The sequence below is a fragment of the Spea bombifrons genome, chromosome 2, assembly GCF_027358695.1.
Source record: "Spea bombifrons isolate aSpeBom1 chromosome 2, aSpeBom1.2.pri, whole genome shotgun sequence".
Taxonomy (NCBI): Eukaryota; Metazoa; Chordata; class Amphibia; order Anura; family Pelobatidae; genus Spea; species Spea bombifrons.
In genome coordinates, this window is record NC_071088.1 from 49,445,250 (window position 1) to 49,458,421 (window position 13,172).

At 42.6% G+C, this 13,172-nt stretch overlaps 1 protein-coding gene across 1 annotated transcript in view; it reads right to left on the reverse strand.

Moving 5' to 3' along the window:
* PACSIN1 (protein kinase C and casein kinase substrate in neurons 1) overlaps positions 1–13,172 on the reverse strand; it is an 80,696-nt gene that overhangs the window by 18,688 nt on the left and 48,836 nt on the right. Inside the window, exon 6 of the mRNA XM_053457871.1 lies at positions 7,106–7,281. Within this exon, the coding sequence (XP_053313846.1) occupies positions 7,106–7,281 (176 nt within the window). The remainder of the gene's footprint in view (positions 1–7,105; positions 7,282–13,172) is intronic.

The window sequence follows — 13,172 nt, forward strand, 5'->3', positions numbered from 1 at the left end:
TCATATTTAATAAAAGCTATGATTGAGAAATGTGTTTTTTATTTGCCAACCTGCCCCCCTAGTTATGCACATCTGCCCCCAGGCTTGCCACTCTGCCCCATGATATGCCTTTTAACCCCCTATATGCCACTCTGCCTACAGAAATGCCTTATACCCCTATATGTAGGGGGTTAAAAGGCATATCATGGGACAGAGTTGCATATAGGGGGGGTATAAGGCATTTCTGGAGGCAGAAATTAATCTTCACTGCCCCCCCCAGGATTTAGATTCCCTTTTGTTTGCACCCCTTTACCTCTAACTGCACCTCAAGTTAACCGTATTAAATTAATTAAATTAACTCTCAGTCTTCAGCATTAAATTAACCCTAAACACCCCATCAACCATAACCCCCACATCCCAAATATTAATTTTATACTTACTGCTGAGCAGTGTGGACGCTATAAGGAAAGGGGTGGTGCCAATCATCAGTGTGACTGCAGGGAGGGACTGGTAAATAGTAACTGCTGTGACATCGAATTAACCGGATTATAAAACGAGGGTTATTTTTCAGAGCATTCAACTAATCGACAATGAAATTCATTGGCAACGATTTTAATTGATTATTATCGATTTTATCTATTGGTTGATCCAGCCCTAGTTGAGAAACGATGAGTCTGACATTAAAAACTAGACACCCCATCGTATATTTAATGCTTTCCATGCACTAATTTTACCACCAGCCTTTGTCAAAATTTGTGGTGGCATTTTTTGTGTCTTTTTACACACATTGAAGTTCAGGTATGAATATACAGCTCCTGGAATATGTCCCTGTCAAAAACACCACTGTGTTCAGCAGCGTCTGAGTACGATATCACCGATGCATGATTTTGTTGAGTTGCTTGGAGGGAGTTAAAAGGCCACATTTGGGAGGAGTTCATTTTTTTTTAATTTCAACATCTGGTCCGTCTGTGCCCATATCCTATTTTGGGACATCTTTGAACAAGGACAATTCAATGTACCCCATCAAATGATACATTTATTTAAAACTACACACCCTATGGGCATTTGGACTGCCAGTATTTAAACTCTTTTCATGCAAGGATTTTTGTGAAGATATGGTGCTAATTTTAAGACAATTGTTGGAACTGGATGTTCCCCTAATAGCATACCTCCCAACATTTCAAAATGTGGAAGAGGGACACTTTTTTTTTGTTTAATCTCACGGAACCAATACAAGCAATTGCACTTTAAAATGTAACTTAAAACTTGCTTCATTTTTTGTCAGGACAGTCATGCATATTAAAAATAATTTTATTGAATTCCAATAAGGCTCAGCCAGACATACTACTACCATGATGCTGGCTGAGCATCATTGGAAGTGCAGCAACAGTAAAGCTGCAGATGCTAGCTAAAATTCCTATGATTCTCAGCCATGTGTCCACCATGGTGGCTGAGCATCATTGGAAAAGTAGTCCACAGCAGCAGAGATTTTTTTTTTATTAAAAAAGGCTAATGGCTATATGCTACTATATGGCTATATGCCACTCTGCTTCCAGAAATGCCTTATACCCCCTATAGGCCACTCTGCCTCCAGAAATGCCTTATACCCCTATATGCCACTCTGGCATATAGGGGTTTAAAAGGCATATCATTAGACAGAGTAGCATATAGGGGGGGTTATAAGGTATTTCTATTGGCAGAGTGGCATATAGGGGGTTAAAAGGCATTTCTTGAGGATGAGTGGCATAAAGGGGGTTAAAAGGCATATCATGGAGCACTCTGCCTCCAGAAAAGCCTTATGCCCCCCATTAACCCCGACTTACAACTGGTTCTGACTCCCTGGTGTCTGGTGGGGACAGCAGGTGGAGGATGGCGTTCATGAAATTAAAGGGGCTAGAGTGCACGCCAGCCCTTTTAATTTCATTAGGCGCCGGAAGAGGCGGCTTTCAATCTTGCTCGCAGCAGCTCGGTGGCTGTGTTGAATGTTGGTCTGCCGGGCACCCTGCCCACGGACCTGCTGGCCCACCGGGGATTTTATTTTTCTTACACTTCGTGACAATGGCCTTAACGGTCTTAACCGCCTTAATGGTTTTAACATTTCTGCCGTGCTCGTGTCTTGCTGTAAATTTCTCATTTCCCATTTACTTAACCACACAAGTTAGAAATTGTTTTTTTTCAGGACAAGAAGGGCTTTCGTTTCATTATTTTGATTGTATCATATCATTTACTATAAAAAAAGTATAAAATATAGTGAAAAAATTACTTTTACTTGAAAAATCTTTTATTTATCTATAAAAACTAATAAAAAAAAACCTGTTAAATAGATTCTACTATTTGTCTAGAAATAGTTTAGAAATTTAGTTTAGAGTTTAGAAATACCCAATGTCTTTTTTGTTGTTGTTTTTTTCTGCTTGTTATAGGGCAATGATTACAAGTAGCATTTTGCTATTTCAAAACCATTCTTTCCAAATCAGCTAATGCGTCCCCCATGTGCTATTTTGGGTATCTTTACCCAATTTACCACATCAAACCATATATTTTTGAAGACTAGACCCCACAGGGTATTTAAAATGCTAGTACCGTATTTGCTCGATTATAAGACGAGGTTTTTTTCAGAGCAAATGCTCTTCTCTGATCGGGGTCGTCTTCTAATCAGACCTCAAATAGAGGTCTGATTAGGAGACTAAGATCCAGATCCCCCGCACCGCTGCAGAGGACCTGGATCCTCCTGTCTCACCCCCCCCCCATCATACACACACTTACCGGTGCTTCCTGCTGTGTTGCTGGGGCAGCGGGTTGACGTCTACGAGTAGACAACGTCCGCTGCAGCCGGAAGGAGGTGTGGCTAGCAGCGGAGGTTGTCTGCGTCCGTCGTGTAGACCTTCCCCGGCTGTCAGAGATCAGAGTTCCCCGCACCGGTGCCGGGAACTCTGATCTCTGACAGCCGGGGAAAGTATACGCGACGGACGCATACAAACCCCCGCTGCCAACTCCACCTCCTTCCGGCTGCAGCGGAAGGCGACGTCAACCTGCTGCCCCGGCTGGAAGCACCGATAAGAGAGGGGTGAGAGAGAGAGAGAGAGAGTGTGTGTGTGTGTTAGTTAAATGGGGGTATAGGGTGTGTGTGTGTGTTAAATGGGGGCATAGGGCATTTCTGGAGTGGCGTTAAAGGGGCATTTAATAGAGCACTCTGCCTCCTGAAATGCCTTATACCTCCCTATATGGCACTCTGTCCCATAATATGCCTTTTAACCCCCTAAACGCCAGAGTGGCATATAAGGGTATAAGGCATTTCTGGAGGCAGAGTGCTCTATACAATGGCTTTTAACTCCCTTAATGCCACTCTGCCTCCTGAAATGCCTTATACCTCCCTATATGCCACTCTGCCCCATAATATGCATTTTAACCCCCTAAATGCCAGAATGGGGTATAATTTCTGGAGGCAGAACAAATTCTGGGGATACAGCTTTAAAAATACTCTGTAAAGAGAATAAAAACCACAAATGGTGCAATAACGTTTAAAAGGTTTAAAACAGCCGGATACTGCTGGATACAAACGGATGATAGGCAGGCAGGGTATCTTCCAAAAGAACTTTTGGAAGATACCCTGCCTGCCTATCATCCGTTTGTATCCAGCAGATGACCGGTTTTTAAAACTTTGAGGTGGTTTTAAAAAGTTCCAGTAAATCTTCAGGATTCCTAAGATACAGGCTATCTTTAAGGCGCAGTTCCTACTACAATCTTGTGAGTGTGGCACAACTAGTGGGGGCTGTTTTAAACCTTTTAAACGTTATTGCACCATTTGTGGTTTTTATTCTCTTTACAGAGTATTTTTAAAGCTGTATCCCCAGAATTTGTTCTGTTTTATCCATATACCTGTTATAAGGGGCTTTTTGAAGGAAGAGTCCTTGGGGAAGCTACCACATATGTGTTCCGAGGAATGAATAGAGGGTTAAAAAGCTAAGTACCCTGTTTTTATATTTTTTCATTCTTGTAGAACACAGTTACAATTGTATTGTATTTCTGGAGGCAGAGTGGCACATAGGGGGTCAAAAGGCATACCATGGGGCACAGTGGCATATAGAGGGTTAAAAGGCATATCATGGGCCACAGTGCCATATTGGAGTGGCAAGCCTGGGGGCAGATGTGCGTAACTGGGGGACAGGTTGGAAAATACAAGAAATAAAAACAAAATATTTTTCTCAATCATAGCTTTTATTAAAAAAATAGTTTACATGAATTAACATTTACTGGTAAAACTTTTTTCCTTTGGGGTCGTCTTATATTCAGGCTTTTTCTTTTTTTCCTAAGTTAATATTCAGATTTTGGGGGGTTGTCTTATAATCAGGGTCGTCTTATAATCGAGCAAATACGGTATTTTCACTGTTTCCATGCACTTATTCTAACGCCAGTCTTTGTCAAACTTTGTGGTATTCATTTTCTTGCGCCCCCCCCCCCCCATTTCAATTCAGGTATGAGTTTACAGGTCCGGTTATATGTCTGTCACACAACACCCCAATATGTGTCCAGCATCTTCCGAGTACAGTGAATGACAAATGTGGGGCAAAAGGGCCACATTTGGGGAATGCACATTTTTCAATGTTGAACTTTGACAATTCGTTATCCTGTGCCCATGCCCTTTTTGTTACATCTTTGAGCCTGTCCAATTCAATGTGCCTTTGAAAACAAGACACATTTTTTAATTTACATTTTGATAAGAAAGCTGGGTCCCATTGACTTGCATGGTTGAATGCAGTATCTGTATTCAACATACAAGGAGGGCCAGAGTTCTCAGGTCTGGAGAAAAACTTTTTTTTCTTGCAGGTGGCAAAATCTCTCACAGTGGCTCTCTTCGGTGCGCCTCGGGGTGGGTGTTTCGGTGTCGCTGAATACCTTGCTATCGAGGATTTTTGGTGAAACTATTGAAGCTTAGGAGGCGATCACTGATTGAAGGGTTAATGTATGATTGATCAAGAGTTAATTAAGTTCATTGCATGATTCATTTAAAATAAATATTTTATCATGTTTAATTGGATTTGATATAATATTTTATGCTTGCTAACAAAATCACTTGGATCACGAACATTATCAACATAACTGAATCAACATCGGATTAATTGCAGTCCACACAGTACATCACTGTATGCTGGATATACCCCTGTAAGAATCATTACATTGATAGATTATATCCCACTTGCCCCGATCGGGACTACATCATGTACTAGATGTTTTGAACTATGATCGTGATGATCTGTTTACCATCATTATTTAATTCATCCTATATCCCCACAAGTTTTGCGTGTCAGATTTTCGGTTAGGATGTCCTAGCTGGCTAATCCCCACAAGTTTTGCGTGTCAGATTTTCGGTTAGGAAATCCTAGCTGGCTAGCCGTACCCATATTGACTCTCCTCCCCTAGAATGTGATCTTCAGATTGCTAAATCCTATGTTGAATACACCTATAGAGAGATTGGTTTTGTAGGTGCCTGTAAATTTTCCAGAGCAGATCAAATACAGACTAGTTTTTTCTTTTTAGAAGACCTGGAATCTCTCCCTCCCTCCAGGGACTGCAGGTATGGCCACCGCTTTGCAGAACCCCAGCTGGAGGCCAGTTTAAAGCGGCCCACATGCTTCCTAGATGCACATAGGGGAGAGACCGTGTCCTCTATCGAAGACCACAAAAAAAAAAAAAAAACACTTGGGGGGAGGTTTCCTTTGGCTCACCTGGTTGAGCAGGAAAAAACATGGGGTCTAGGGGAGGGGTAATTTATTGGAGGGTTTTTTCCAGCCCTACCTGAACTGGGACGACAATTCTATTTCAATATTACAGCCGGCAGGGATGGCAAGGAAAAGTAAATCAGACAGTATTGTTGAAATCTCATCTTTTCTCTTTCCCTTTTTTCTCCTCCTCTCTAACACCTTCCTCATTCTTTCTCCTTTCACCTCATCTCTTTTTCTCTTTATTTCTCCTCCTTGACTCATCTTTCCTCTTCATTATGTCTCCCATTTCTCCATATCACTTTCTTTCTCGTTATCTCTCTCTTTTTTTCCTTATCTCTCCTCGTTCACAGCCCCCCCCCTTCTCCCTTCTCCCTATCTCCTTATCTTTTTCTTAATTCCCGTGGTGGAATCTGTTCCTGTTTCAGTGCTCCATCACGTTGTGCGCGGCTTAAGTGTTGAGGACTGGCATATGGCAAGATCGCTCATGTCAGGCCTACCTATGCAGAAAGACTGTACCATGCACTGCTCGCTGGCTAGGTGACAGGAGTGGTAACCTATAAGTGGACTGAGCAGGGGGCAGGTAAACAGGCTGATACAGGCGCTCCAGGATATGAGCTAGCAGACCACTATTATTCTCGAACTGGCAAGTAAGCTGAATTTGCAGACCACTGGCAATTCGCAACTGGACAGAAGCTGGAACTGGCAAATGCGAGGTAGTCTGGTGGCAGAAGAGTGGACGCATGCAAACTGTGGCAATTCTGGAGCCAACAGAAGCAGGAGCTCCAACAGTGGGAGTGTAGACAGCAGCTGACAGCAGAGAATACTGGGACTTGTAGCAAAAATGAATTAGCAGACAACAGGAACTTGCATACTGCAGCAGATCTTGAAATGGATCCTCGCAGCAGAAACTGTAGAAAGCTGCACCCAGCGGTCGACAGGAGACACAACTACTAATGGAGCGTGATGTAGTACACGGGGACAACAGAGGCAACGGTGATACACTGGTATAGGGCAGAAGAGTAAGAACCCAACAGTGGTCAGGAGTCAAGCCGAAGTCAGGAGCTGATAAAGGATCAACACGGGTCAGGCAAAAGAGTAGTCAGGGTCAAGAAGCACAGTTCAGGGCAGGCTGCAATCAGCGGTAACCAGGAACCAAGCAGAATTCAATACCAAAGACTCAGAGAATAAACAAATCGCTAGTGAAGAACAGAGGCACTATCACCTATATTTTTTTAACATTCCAAGCCCAGAACAGGATCAACCCTTGGCATCACAGCTGAAACAGCCATTCCCTAACACTTCTAGGAATTAGGTTCAACTCCTTACCGAAGACAACACTGCCAGCTAAAATGCTGAACCTCAAAGGATCATTTCATAAACCTAAAATTCAAAAGAACCTTAACTACCTGTTGTTTTCCGCAAGATTGAGATGATGTTTGATGTCTAGAAGAACTTCCTTGAGAAAAAGCAGACGTTTCTCTTCCAGCTGTTGACACTGCTCAAATACCAGGTCCATACTTTCCATGTACTGCGGAGTGAATTTCTGCATCTCATCCAATACTTTTTCATAACGCTCTTGTGTCTGTAATGATATATTAACATGTCTACAAGTTAAATAAGGTAAATGAACAAATGATATTTGTAATGAAAATAGGAACACCAAATTATATGTGTAAAGAAAACTATCCAAGTAGTGAGTGTTAATTAGCCACATTTAGGGTAACCACATTTTATTTCTGCCACTCAGTGACACAGTATAAAACAGATGGGATTACACAAACACACAGGCTTGTACACACATATATGCACACACCACATACATACACATTGTGAGCAGGGCCGGCCCAAGACACAAATGCCGCCTGGGGCGACGTTTAAAATGCCACCCCCCCCATTATCTACCCTTCCTCTCCCTGCCACCCCCCCATTTTCTACCCTTCCTCTTCCCCCCTCCCCCCTGTACTTACCTTTCAGCAGTCCTGCGGTGAGTCTCCCTGCTCTTGTGACGTCATCTTCCGGCGCTCAATGTTACAAGCCAGCACTGAGACCGAGCTAGAGGGCTCACAAAGGAGAGAGGGGCGCCGAGCGGTTACTGACAACTTGGTAAGATAAAACCACTCGGCGCCCCCCTCTCTCTCTTCTCGGCTTTAAAAAAAAAAAAAAAAAAAAGGGCTTGGGGCGGAAAAGTGCCGCCCCTTCAAAAGTGCCGCCTGGAGCGGTTGCCCCACTCGGCTCCATTGTCGGGCCGGCCCCGATTGTGAGGTTTTCACCCTGCCTGTCTGTATCCTGTCTGTTATACATTGCCTTGCCTACCTGCAGCCACTAGTGGCCACCCTTCCATCTCAAGAGCCGTAAAAAGTCCAAGCCAGACCATGTATATAAGGACACACAGGACCTGAAGCAGCCTATGATGGTAATGCCGCCACTGGATGATCCTGCTGTGAAACAGGTTGTTTCGGGTCCAATGGATCCCTCTCCAGTGGTTGGTCCTGCGGATCCCAATGTGTTTTTAAATCCCTGTGTAGGTCCTTCCACGAGCCATGAGAGTCGCTTTCCTGTGGAAGACCTTGAGAGCAGTCCGGACAACAGAGGTGGAAAGTCCAGCAGTGAGATCTCACAATCAAGTCCAGGACAAGTGTAATATACAGCTGTTGTAGAGGAGGCTGTCCAATCACTAATCTCCATTAACACTGAGTATACGATTGCTTTGATGGAAGCTGATGTGGAGTATCCAGCTGGTCCCATGCCTAAGAGGGGGAGGTCTGACAGTGAATCCTGTTTCGCACCCTTTCTGGAGGCTGAAGTGGGGATCCTGGGAGACAACACTGAGGAGAAATCCAAAGTAGAGTTTTCCGGGAGCCCTAGAGATGACACAGTAGAATCATCACAGCAGGAGTAAGAGCTAGGAGACCTTCCGGAGTCATCTGTCCGGATAGTGGCTCGGAGCATAAAGAGCTGTGCAGGTGATGCTGATATGGGGCTTTCTCTGTCTGATCGTTTTTACATCATAGATTACAGCAGCATATCAGAAGCTTCGGACTCTGAAGGTGAGAGAGAAGCTGATAAGACATACTAGACCTCTCACACTGGATCTCATTGTTGCCTCATTTAAGGCGAGGAGTATGAGGAGCCCTGTCAGAGGGGCTGCTTTATTTGCATATTTACAGACTTTAAATGTGGACATCATTTTCTTACAGGAGTGTGCAATAGATTATGGACTGTTTTATGGACATTTAAAGAAGGACTGGACCTCTGGTCCGCATCCGGGTCTTACTGGTCCGGGTCAAATGATAATAAAGCTGCTGGGGTTGGAATTCTTTTTAAGAACAAAAATGTGGTTTTAAATTTTATTATTGAAATGGCTCCCGGGAGAGCAATTTTAATTGATGCTGTTTTAAAAGGTTTAAATGTTTGTCTTATGAATGTATATGCTTCACCAATTAAGAACGAAAGAATGGAAATTTTAGAGCATACAGTGGGGCAAAAGAGTATTTAGTCAGCCACCAATTGTGCAAGTTCTCCTACTTACAAAGATGAGAGAGGCCTGTAATCTTTACCATAGGTACACTTCAACTATGAGAGACAGAATGGGGGGAAAGAATACAGGAAATCACATTGTAGGATTTCTAATGAATTCATTGGTAAATTCCTCGGTATAATAAGTATTTGGTCACCTACAAACAAGCAAGATATCTAGCTCTCACAGACCTGTAACATCTTCTTTAAGAGTCTCCTCTGTTTGAACTTGTTATCAGTATAAAAGACACCTGTCAACAACCTCAAACAGTCACACTCCCACTATGGCCAAGACCAAAGAGCTGTCGAAGGACACCAGAAACAAAATTGTAGACCTGCACCAGGCTGGGAAGACTGAATCTGCAACAGGCAAGTAGCTTGGTGTGAAGAAATCAACTGTGGGAGCAATTATTCGAAAATGGAAGACATACAGGACCACTGATAATCTCCCTCGATCTGGGGCTCCACGCAAGATCTCACCCCATGGTGTCAAAATGATCACAAGAACGGTGAGCAAAAATCCCAGAACCACACAGGGGGGCCTAGTGAATGACCTGCAGAGAGCTGGAACCAAAGTAACAAAGGCTACCATCAGTAACACACTACGCCACCAGGGACTCAAATCATGCAGTGCCAGACGTGTCCCCCTGCTGAACCCAGTACATGTCTGGGCCTGTCTGAAGTTTGCTAGAGAGCATTTGGAAGAGGATTGGGCGGATGTCATATGGTCAGATGAAACCAAGGTAGAACTTTTTGGTAGAAACTCAACTCGTCGTGTTTGGAGGAGAAAGAATGCTGAGTTGCATCCAAAGAACACCATACCTACGGTGAAGCATGGGGGTGGAAACATCATGCTTTGGGGATCTTTTTCTGCAAAGGGACCAGGACGACTGATCCGTGTAAAGGAAAGAATCAGTGGGGCCATGTACCGTGAGATTTTGAGTGAACACCTCCTTGCATCAGCAAGGGCATTGAAGATGAAACGTGTCTTTCAGCATGACAATGATCCCAAACACACCACCCGGGCAACGAAGGAGTGGCTTCGTAAGAAGCATTTCAAGGTCCTGGAGTGGCCTAGCCAGTCTCCAGATCTCAACCCCATAGAAAACCTTTGGAGGGAGTTGAAAGTCCATGTTGCCCAGCGACAGCACCAAAACATCACTGCTCTAGAGGAGATCTGCATGGAGGAATGGTCCAAAATACCAGCAACAGTGTGTGAAAACTTTGTGAAAACTTACAGAAAACGTTTGACCTCTGTCATTGCCAACAAAGGGTATATAACAAAGTTTTGATATGAACTTTTGTTATTGACCAAATACTTATTTTCCACCATAATTTGCAAATAAATTCTTTAAAAATCAAACAATGTGATTTATGGACTTTGTTTTCTCATTCTGTCTCTCATAGTTGAAGTGTACCTATGGTGAAAATTACAGGCCTCTCTCATCTTTGTAAGTGGGAGAACTTGCACAATTGGTGGCTGACTAAATACTTTTTTGCCCCACTGTATCTCCTTCTTTGCCACAGGTTCTTCCCCTCTTATAGTTTGAGGTGATTTTAATTGTATATTACCAGGCAAAACAAGAAGTGGAGGGGATGAGAACCAGAAGGTAGATAGAACTTCTTGCCAGCCTAACATTTTTATCACTGATTTTAAATTGAAAGATGCATGGAGGCATTTAAAACCCTCTGACATATATATACATGGTCTAATGGCCAGGTCATCACCCACATTGATTTTATGTTGTCCTCTGCTGGTTTTAATCTCCAGGACATGTTTTTAGAAGATAATGTAGTCTCAGACCAAAAGCTTTGAAAAACTAGCTTTTTCATTCCCAATGAATCTAAAACTAGGAATGGTCTGTGGAAACTCAATTTATTGTTACTAGAGGATGAACAAATCAGGAATAATTTTAAAGGTCTCATATGGGAGATGGCGGTGCCAGAAACACCCAAGTCAGAATCTTTTGGACTGGTGGAAAACCATCAAGTCCAAGATTAAGAACTCTTTTTATTGTTGCTGGCAAGAGGAAGAAAAAAAGAGAGCAAACAAGTTTTAAAAGATGTGCGTTTGCAAACCCTTTTAAGTTGAAAGAGGCTGGTGTAAACAATACTGATTTTTAACCCCTTAAGGACCGGGCTCATTTTTTCTTTTTGTACCCTGTGGGACCGAGGCTGTTTTAATACTTTTGTGGTGCTTGTGTTAAGCTGTAATTTTCTTCTTTCCCGTTTACTGAACCCACACTAGTTATATATTGGGTTTTTTTTCAGAACAAGATGGGCTTTCTTCAGATACCATTATTTTGATCATATCATCTTATTTACTATAAAAAAAAAGCATGGTGAAAAATTGAAAAAAAAACAAATTTTATGACTTTTATTTGAAAAATCTTTTACTCACCTAAAAAGGCAAGTAAAAAAACTAGCTAAATAGATTCTACTACTTGTCCTGAGTTTAGAAATACCCAATGTTTTTATGCTTTTTTGCTGTTTTTTGTAAGTTATAGGGCAATAAGGACAAGCAGCGGTTTATGATTTCCAAACCTTTTTTAACAAATCCGGTCAGTCTGCCTCCATCTCCACTTTGGAACATCTTTGAAGCCGGTTCACTCAATTTAACCCTGTCAAACCATATATTTTTGAAAACTAGACACCCCAGGGTATTTCAAATGCTGTTATTTTAACCCTTTCCATGCACCAATTATACAACCACACTTTGTCAAACTTTGTAATAGTAATTTTGGTTTTTTTTTCACACAAATTGTATTTTAGTTATAGATATACAGGTGCTGGTATATGCCACTGTCAAACAACACCCCAATGTGTGTTCAGGAACATCTCCTGAGTACAGAGATACCCCACATGCATGGGTTTGTCAGATTGTTTGGCTGGTAAAAGGCTACTTTTGAGGCAACACAGACTTTTAGCATCTGGTCATTCTGCCTCCATCTCCTCTTTGGAATATCTTTAAAGCCGGTTAACTCAATTTAACCCCGTCAAACCATATATTTTTGAAAACTAGACACCCCAGGGTATTTCAAATGCTGTTATTTTAACCCTTTCCATGCACCCATTATACAACTACACTTTGTCAAACTTTGTAATAGTAATTTTTTTTCCCACACAAATTGTACTTTAGTTATAGATATACAGGTGCTGGTATATGTCACTGTCAAACAACACCCCAATGTGTGTTCAGTAACATCTCCTGGGTGCAGTGATACCCCACATGCATGGGTTTGTCGTGTTGTTTGAGATTAAAAATGCACATTTGGAAAGTGCACTTTTTTTCTCCATTTTGGTCAGTCTGTACCCAGGGGCGGGCTGGGCAGGGGGGCAATTGCCCCCCAGGCCGCCGAAATCTAATCTAAACGGCCGCTGGGTGCTGATGCCACCGGCCGGTGCTACTTTAATACTTTTTTTTAAAATTTAATATGGCAAGCCGGATCGGCTATTAAATGAGAAAAAAATAGTATTAAAGCAGCGCCACCGGCGGCATCAGCACCCAGCGGCCGTATGCGATGGCCGCCAAGTGATGGGAGCAGTGTGAGGGGTGAAAACTCCGCCCCCTCGCACTCACCTTTCACCCCTCATGCTGCTCCCATTACTATGCGGCCATCAGATTGTTGGAAATCGAATCTAAATGGCCGCTGGGCGCTGATGCTGCCGGCCGGCGCTACTTTAATACTTTATTTATTTATTTTTTTTTAATATGGCAAGACGATCCGGCATATTAACCCCTTAACGACCGGGCTCATTTTTCGTTTTGTACCCTGTGGGACCGAGGCTGTTTTGACGCTTTTGTGGTGCTTGTGTTCAGCTGTCATTTTCTCCTCACCCATTTAGTGTACCCACATAAGTTATATATTGTTTTTTTCAGGACAAGATGGGCTTTCTTCAGATATCATTATATTGATCGTATCATCTTATTTACTATAAAAAAAAATAAAAAAAACA